General features: G+C 52.2%; 1 protein-coding gene across 1 annotated transcript in view; it reads left to right on the top strand.

Moving 5' to 3' along the window:
* ptpn21 (protein tyrosine phosphatase non-receptor type 21) overlaps positions 1 to 8,780 on the top strand; it is a 16,990-nt gene extending 8,210 nt beyond the window's left edge. Inside the window, 9 exon segments of the mRNA XM_062468992.1 lie at positions 953 to 1,013; positions 1,343 to 1,424; positions 1,573 to 3,086; positions 4,110 to 4,250; positions 4,621 to 4,839; positions 5,066 to 5,194; positions 5,308 to 5,542; positions 5,873 to 6,033; positions 7,578 to 8,780. Coding sequence (XP_062324976.1) covers positions 953 to 1,013; positions 1,343 to 1,424; positions 1,573 to 3,086; positions 4,110 to 4,250; positions 4,621 to 4,839; positions 5,066 to 5,194; positions 5,308 to 5,542; positions 5,873 to 6,033; positions 7,578 to 7,706 — 2,671 coding nt within the window. The 3' untranslated portion in view covers positions 7,707 to 8,780.
* Positions 8,781 to 9,336: the final 556 nt, after the last annotated feature.

Genomic DNA, 9,336 nt, shown 5'->3' with positions numbered 1-9,336 from the left:
GACACATAGAGGGAGAGAGGCTCAGAGAGAGAGAGAGACACCAGACCCAGAGGCACACATAGAGGGAGAGAGGCTCAGAGAGAGAGAGAGACACCAGACCCAGAGGCACACATAGAGGGAGAGAGGCTCAGAGAGAGAGAGAGACACCAGACCCAGAGGCACACATAGAGGGAGAGAGGCTCAGAGAGAGAGAGAGACACCAGACCCAGAGGCACACATAGAGGGAGAGAGGCTCAGAGAGAGAGAGAGACACCAGACCCAGAGGCACACATAGAGGGAGAGAGGCTCAGAGAGAGAGAAGAGGCTCAGAGAGAGAGAGAGACACCAGACCCAGAGGCACACATAGAGGGAGAGAGGCTCAGAGAGAGAGAGAGACACCAGACCCAGAGGCACACATAGAGGGAGAGAGAGGCTCAGAGAGAGAGGAGAGAGACACCCAGACCCCAGAGGCACACATAGAACCAGACCCAGAGGCACACATAGAGGGAGAGAGGCTCAGAGAGAGAGAGAGACACCAGACCCAGAGGCACACACAGAGAGGGAGAGAGGCTCAGCTCAGAGAGAGAGACACCAGTGTGGTTGAGCTTTTCACCACGAAAGCACATTGACCAAAAGGTTTTAGGAACATTAGTTCTCCACTGGATGTTTCCTCCTACCCAGCGATCTCAGTTCTGACCAGAACATGTCCGGCCTTCATCTGATCTGGCCCGCAGCATGTGGGAGTTCCACAGGCACCATTTGGACGTCACAAACACAACACTCATGAAACGAGCTCGATTTTCTGTACATGCCACTATCGCATCCCAGTTGACTGGAGTCCTGATTGTAAAATAGACCCGAATTTTCATTTTTAACTGACCTGTGCTCCGTTTCGTCTAAACCCGTTTCTATTAAAAGGGAATCCTTGTGTTTTCAGTTTCAAAGTGATTAACTTTCGTTTTGAATGTTTCAGCCAAACCCAACCCACAGCCGTGAACCCAGTCAGACGAAGGTCCTCCACCCGATTGTCTCTGGTATGCTACCAACATCCACACACACACACATTCTGTCTCTTACACACATCCGCACACAGAAGGTCACCTTATCTCTATTACACGCACACCCTCGCATTCCATCTCTCTCTCTCACACACACACACAATCCTCCTCTGCCTGCAAGGCTATGGCATGCGCACGGCAGCACATGACAGATGCCTTTGTCATCATCATCATCCTCCCCTGGTCATAGCAGTACCCCTGCAGCACTATCAGACAGCAGCTCTGCTCCCCGTGGCTGACTGGCAGCAGCAGGATCACGTGTGCTCGCTAACCCAGTCCTCCTCTTGTCTCATGTCCGCTCCCAGCCAAAGCCCCAGGCCTACATGATGCCCCCGCCCCAGATGCACTACAACGGCCACTTCACCGAGCCCTACACGTCCTCGCAAGGTACCCCCACCACGCCACAACTAGGATTCCAACACGTCACGACTAGCTAGCTAGGGTTGGGAATAAAACTGGTGTGTTCCTGAGAGCGAACCTCGTTTAATTCAACACTGTGTGTGTGTCTGTGTGTGTTCTCCCGCCGTGGCTGCAGACAACCTGTACATCAACAACCAGAACGGCTACTACTACCACTCCCAGACGAGCCTGGACCGCTCCCCGCTGGAGTACGGCGGCGGCGGGCGCCTGCGCAACGGCAGCGTGTACAGCGCCCACAGCACCAGCTCGCTCACCAACCCCCAGCACTACCTGCAGCCCTCGCCCATGTCCTCCAACCCCTCCATCACGGGCAGCGACGTCACGCGGCCCGACTACGTCCCCACCCACCGCCACAGCGCCCTCATCCCGCCGTCCTACCGGGCCACGCCCGACTACGAGACGGTGATGAGGCAGAAGACCCGCGGCGGCGGCGGGGGAGGAGGAGGAGGGGGGATGGTTCTGACCCAGGAGCACCGGCAGAGCCACTCCATGCGGAACCTGAACATCGGGAACTCGTACGCCTACAGCCGGCCCGACCCCCTGGTGTACAGCCAGCCGGAGATCCGCGGGGAGCACGGGGGCGGCGCCCACCACCACTACCCCTTCCACCTGAACTCCAGCTTCCACAGCCCCTCGCCGTACCCCCACCCCAGCGAGAGGAGGCCCGTGGTGGGCGCCGTCAGCGTGCCCGAGCTCACCAACGTCCAGCTGCAGCAGGCCCAGGACTACCCGGCGCCCAACATCATGAGGACCCAGGTGTACCGCCCGCCGCCACCCTACCCGTACGGCGCCCACCCGCGGCCCGCCAACAGCACGCCCGACCTGTCCCGCCACCTGTACGTGAGCAGCAGCAACCCGGACCTGATCATCACCCGCCGGGTCCACCACTCGGTCCAGACCTTCCAGGAAGACAGCCTCCCCGTGGCCCACTCCCTCCAGGAGGTGTCGGAGCCCCTGTTCCTGGCCGCACCCCCCCACCGACACCCCCACCTCTCCCAGAAACGCAACTCCATCGAGATCGCTGGCCTGGCCTACAGCCTGGAGGGCATGAGGGTGAAGGAGAGGACCGTCTCGGCCTCGGCTGCCGAGACGGCCTCCACTCCCCCCCCCGCCCAGCGTGGCCCCTCCCAGGGCTCGCAGCTCAACGTGTTCCTGGAGCGTACCAAGTCGGAGGACGGCGGGGAGGGGAAGGAGGACGTGCGCTACGGCCACAAAAAGTCTCTGTCGGACGCCACCATGCTGGTGCACAGCAGCGGCGAGGAGGAGGAGTTCGAGGACGATGGCGGGCGCCACACGCCCCGGTCCCAGGACGCCTTGGGGGGCGTGTCTCATCCTGACCCCCAGCAACACCACCTGGTCTCCCTGGCTCAGATCCCCTTGGAGCCGCCGCCCGCCTACCCCACGGGCTCCTCCCTCGACCCCGCCCTGACCGGGCCGCTGGCCTATCAGACGCACCCGCTGATCCCCGAGGCGGAGGCGATGTACCTGCCCCGTCAGCAGCAGCCCAGGATGATGCCCTCGGTGTCGGAGGGAGACCTGAGCAGCCAGGCCAAATACAACAAGACCAAGAAGAGGCCCGTGTCCGACGTACCTGCCGCCAAGAAGACTGTGGAAGGCCTGCCTCCTCCAGTAAGACACACTCACACACACACACATATACTCAAGTCATTAAAGATCCCATGACATGCTGTTTTTTGATGCTTTTATATAGGCTTTAGTGGTCCCCTAATACTGTATCTGAAGTCTATTTCCCGAAATTCAGCCTTGGTGCAGAATTACAGGCACTATGAGCAGTCCCACAATGAGCTTTCCTCAGGACGTGCTGTTTCTGTGTCTGTAGCTTTAAATGCTATGAGGAAGAAAGAGGCGGGGCTAACTTCCATGTTTCGGTCGTTTGCAAACCATGATGTCGCGCTCGCACGGTCGTAGCTCGTTTTTTCATTGGTGGGCCAAATTCTCTGTGCGGGCAAAGAAAGGGCTTGGTTTACACCTATCGAAATTTCTAGCCACTGGGGGACCAAAGGCAGGCTAGGGGAACTCATATTAATGTTAAATAACCTCCTAAAGTGAAGTTTTCATGTCATGGGACCTTTAATACCAGTACTGTACTATGACCCACTGATTTGTTATTGGTGAAGTTCTCAATGTCAGGGCAGACGGCAGGAAGATAAGTAAAGAATCCTTTGATCTTTTCTATACATGTAACATTATCATCATGTGACATGATGCTGTCGACTGAACAAGCCTGTTAGGCACAATTCCCCTGTGACGTCAATCCCGAGGTGCGTTCTGGTTAGTATCAGAGCACCGATGCGGTGACATAAACAAAGACACTGACAGCATGTGGCTTGGCTGCAAAAAAAATGCAGCAGGGTCACCTGTAAAACCAGACGGGCGACATTCCCCAGGAGGACACCCTGTGTGACTGCTGAGAACCTCTCCCACGCCCTCTTCTCTCTCTCTCTCTCTCTCTCTCTCTCTCTCTCTTTCTCTCTGTCTCTGTCTCTCTCTGTCTCTCTTTCTCTCCTGCCCCAGTCGTATCCACTCTCCCTCTTGTCAACATCTCCGTCCTTCTTTCTCATTTGTCACTCGTCTCGTCCCACCACCCTCAACCGGACTGTTCCTCTCCCCTCTCTCCGTCGTCTGACCCAGGGTATGAAGAAGGGCTCGCGGGCCGAGGTGAAGAAGATGGGCCCCCTGAAGGTGGCGGCCCTCAACGGCCTGACCCCGTCCAGGCTGCCGCTGCACGACCAGGGCAAGGACGAGCCCGAGCTGGCCTCCAACGACGAGAGGGTAAGCCCCCAGACGACAGGCTCCCTCCCTCCGGCCTGCCGTACGCGCGTGCAGTCTCTGGGTGTCCGGCTCAGTGGTGGTGGAGGCGGGACACGATAGGGAATGTTGATGGACTGTCAGACCGATTTACGGGGGTGGAATTTCACAGCTTGCTCTAGTGGGAGGGACGTTTGGTACGTTGTTTGGTACGTTTACCTCGAGAGTCTGCACCCGTGGATGTAGGATTTTATGTTCTACTCTCAGGCTAGGTATATTAACACTTACCTAATGTACTTAATACTTTAGTTACAGTAAGTGGTGCCATAGATATAGCATTCAGCTAGTCTGTTGAGTCTCATTATTTGTGTGTGTGTGTGGGTGTGTCTCTCAGTGTAAGGTTCTAGAACAGCGTCTAGAGCAGGGCATGGTGTTTACAGAGTACGAGCAGATTCCTAAGCGGCGGCCCAACGGGGACTGCAACATCGCCCTGCTGCCCGAGAGCGGCGAGCGCAACCGCTTCCAGGACGTGCTGCCCTACGACGACACGCGCGTGGAGCTGGTGCCCACCAAGGAGAACAACACGGGCTACATCAACGCCTCGCACGTCCGGGTACGCCTGGAGCACGCACACACACACTTTGAGATAATCTTCATTCCAGATCAGTGATTGCTGTCTGTCCGTGTCAATCATTGGCTTGTTAATCAAGTGTGTGTGCCTGCCAGGACAGCAGATAGAGGTGAGATAAGGCTGCTGATTCACCCACAAGGGGGCGCCTGGCTCCCTGGCTGAGGCCTGACATACTAATCCTCATCTCCTCTCACCTGTGCACCCGTAGATAACGGTGGGCGGAGACGAGTGGAGCTACATCGCCTCGCAGGGCCCGCTCTCCAACACCTGCCAGGACTTCTGGCAAATGGTGTGGGAGCAGGGCGTCGCCATCATAGCCATGGTCACCGCCGAAGAGGTAGGCACTCGCGATTACGCACGTGTCCCATCAGGTGTCCCCTTCACTCCAAAAAAAGAATAAACAAATCAAATGAACATCGCCTGACCCCCTTGGCCTCGCTCGTGTTCCAGGAGGGCGGCCGGGAGAAGAGCTTCCGCTACTGGCCGCGCCTGGGCTCGCGCCACAACACGGTGACGTACGGCCGCTTCAAGATCACCACGCGCTTCCGCACGGACTCGGGCTGCTACGCCACCACGGGCCTGAAGATCAAGCACCTGCTGACGGGCCAGGAGAGGACGGTGTGGCACCTGCAGTACACGGACTGGCCCGACCACGGCTGCCCCGAGGACTTCAAAGGCTTCCTCAGTGAGTAGCAGCGGTGCTAGCCTGTTCGCTAACACGGGGGTCGACGAAGGCTGGAACACGGCGGCTCGATGTGTGTTGTCCGGGGGGGGGGGGCAGATATGTATGTGGTGTCCCTGGTCCTCGTAATACTTGTGCTGTCATTAGGGAGGGAAGGTTCTGAAGTTGGTAGGCTAGGTGAGTTGTGTGAAGGGGGGGTTGTCTCCTGCAACCACTCTCCCACACTGGAACCAGTCACCTCATACTGTGTTAACTGTGTCGTGCACTGTGTGTTAACAATGTTGTTACCAAGTGGATACTTGACCGTTTCACGTCCCCTTTCCTCAAACCCAGCGTACCTGGAGGAGATCCAGTCTGTGAGGAGACACACCAACAGCACCAGCGAGGCCAAGAACACCACCCTGCCTGTGCTGGTCCACTGCAGCGCCGGCGTGGGCCGCACCGGGGTGGTCATCCTGTCTGAGATCATGATCGCCTGCCTGGAACACAACGAGGTAAAACGCACGGGGTCACACAGTGACAACAACGCTGGTCACATGACATCAGAGGCCTGTGGAATATCGGCAGTGCTCGTGTTTTCCTGTGCCATGCTTCTTCATTCGGAAGAACGTTTTGAATCAGATGTGCACTGATAATGCTGTATGGCAGGGGTCGGCAAGTAACTTGGGCCACGGGCCAGTATTTTTCCTCGCCACAAGATGACGGGCCAGAGTCTGGGTTACTGCCTATTTAGACGCTGCGATAGGTGCCCTTGCGATACGTGCACTCGCAACAACTAGGCCTATTAACCATGTGAATGTGAATTGGTGGTCTGTTTGAATAATTTCATTATTTTAACAAACTCTCTCTATCAACATGGTCGTCACTGTCATCCCAACGTGGTGGGTCGTCATCGTTGGTGCACAAAAATACTGTCATCCAGTGAGAATAGGATTACTAGGACCTAGCGAAGGTTTTGATGTGAGGTGAAATCGGAAGTTTATATTAATGCGAGCGCGCATTCGCGCTAGCGAAAGGTTTTGCATTAATTTCGGTGCAAAATAGTTTTTAAACTTTATGTAGCCTAACCTAAATAAACATTACGTTGGACTCATATTCTTATATTTTCCGGAAATTACAACCCAAATGTTTACCTGAAAGATTCAGGGCTTTTAAGAAAACATTTTTCCCACCCTTGCAAGAACCTATATTTATGAACTGACAGATCTTTCTTTTTTTACCTGGCTTTTTCAGTTCCTCCTGGGATCTTTTTCCCTTCCAGTTTATTCTTTTCGCATCAGCTTAATCTAGCTAACTCCCTCCACAACAATAAATGATGGTTTAGGGTTGTCTCCATAGCAACAACTTGGTACACATACTTTTTGAGAAAGAGAGCATGCGCGACAACTGAAAACAGCACTTTTTAATGCACGGTCAGATCATGCGCTTAATTAGATTAAAACCTAATGTAGCCTATTAGCTTACTTATCAGTCACACAGTAACTTAACAAACTTAAGACATATCCTTTTATTCGGTGTGTGAAAAAACTAAGAGAAAGCAAGTGATCTTCTGGCCTAATTTATAAGCGGGCAGAGCGGCCCACCGTGAATTCTCTCTATTCTCCCGATGGCCACTCCGGGCCTGAAAACTATTAATTTCACAAGCAATATTTTGGGGGGTGCTTTGGATCATATGTCTATGGTAGCGATGACATAGCGAGAAAATACTTCAGAAAAGTCAATGACACCATACCCAGTTTCCGGTTTCAAAATAAAAGTCGACGGGGAAAAAAACGATACAAAAAAAATATAAGCGGAAATATTTTGACGGGCCAAATAAAATCGCTGGCGGGCCACAATTGGCCCGCGGGCCGCCTGTTGCCGACCCCTGCTGTATGGCTGCCTTGTTGTGGATTGAAACGATTACATGATTCATCTCGGAAATAGTAAGGAACTGTAACCTTTAAGGTGCTGTTTTTCTCTCTCTCTCCATCCATCCGTCTCGCTCCATCTCTCTTTCCCTTTCGATCACTGTCTCTCCCCCTCGTCCACCCCCCAGATGCTTGACGTCCCGACCGCCCTCAACATGCTCCGGCAGCAGAGGATGATGATGGTGCAGACCATCTCTCAATACACCTTCATCTACAAAGTACTCATCCAGTTCCTACGCAACTCCCGGCTCATCTGAGCCTCGATCCTTTGCCATCACCACAGCCATCTAGAGGACTACTGGCCAACCGGTTTCTGCCAGCCTCCTGCCAAACTGCAGAGCAATGGAGAAACTGCAACCGGTGGATTCAACATGGCTGCTGCTGCTGGCTGGGTTCTGGACGACCCTTTCTTTCAGTATTAACCAAGGCACAATGACGGAGCCTGGGTGGAGAGAGGAGAAGCAGCATTGTTACCTGAGGAAAGGAGAACATGGTGATGCCTCTCAATAACAGTATTATTATAACAGAGATTTCGCTGTGGGTTATTACACTACACAATGACTACATATAAAACTGAGCACTTTTACAGTACTTTACTGTATATAGCGAAACCATGTTAAATCTGCAGTTAATTCTATATTATGATTATTGTGTATCATAAGCAATTTTTAAGATCTATTTTTACCATTTGATTATATGGTTTCTTTTTAGACATATGTGTTAATTTGATGTTGAGGGTTTTGATTATGAAGGACATTGTTTGATTTCTGAAGAGTTACTGCTATTGTTGGACTACCGATGTTTTATGACCTGACTGGAATACGGGAACGTGACAAAACACTTCTCGGTTTGTGATGAATCGCTTGTGTTCCTCACACAGTGGAAGAAGTGTTGAAACATTGCCAAGCTTTCTTGAGAGCTCTTGAGCCTATTTTGTTTGCTCTTACATATGTGAATTTTACACCAATTTTTTACACAACAAAATTGTATCTAAAACACTTAAGACATACATAATTGACATGCATAAAGGAGATTTCAAGTTTGACCAACTTGAGCCCTCACTCTGATTAGCATCATAACACCAAAGGAAACCAGAGTATGGATGGTGTGATACTGATGTGCTCCATTTCATCATGTCGTTGAAGGGTTCCGTGTTTTGACAAGTTAATGGTGGAGATAGTGTGGTGCCAGAGACCTAGCTGTACTTAATCACCAAAGAGTCTACTTCCCCATCAGACTAGCAGCAAGACCCAACAATCTTGCTCAACCCATGTGGACATCCATTGTTACAAATGAAAAAGCTAAATAAATAACTTATTATTATTAATTTTCATGAAGGTTCGTATGTTTCCTGCATAGATGACATTTGGGCTTATTTTATGTTTTGGCGTGCGTGCGTCTGAACAGAAATTAAAAACAAAGTACAGTGTTGCAGACTATATAACCTATTGCTACGTGCAATGTTTGGTATGTAATGTGCCGCACGTCTCAAACCCATTAGTCATGAGATCTACTGTCAGTATAGTGAACATCGCAATGTGTGTCAGACACCGTCGGCCCAGTTCTCTCAAATGGCAACACTTTTCCAGCGCCTTCTTACGGAGAGGCCAAACTAAAATAAACACCTGTGCAGCACTGCATACCAATCAGCAGCCAAGATTAAATCGAGACAAGGCCAGTGAATGCTACTGGCAACAATTTAGGAGCTACATACGAAACATATCTGAAACTCGTCAATGTTTACCGTCATCGTGTTTGTGGCGTATTTAACTGACCAGCACGCTCATTACTATTGTTAAGTGGTATGTTTCAGGTCTTTACCACAATACAATTTGTAGTCTGAGACTGTTCGTGGCTACAGTGCATGCCTGCCTGCCTCGTTCTCAC

This window comes from Osmerus eperlanus, chromosome 9 (assembly GCF_963692335.1).
Source record: "Osmerus eperlanus chromosome 9, fOsmEpe2.1, whole genome shotgun sequence".
NCBI lineage: Eukaryota > Metazoa > Chordata > Actinopteri > Osmeriformes > Osmeridae > Osmerus > Osmerus eperlanus.
Note: the sequence above shows the minus strand (reverse complement) of the source record. Positions and strands in the feature narration are given on the sequence as shown.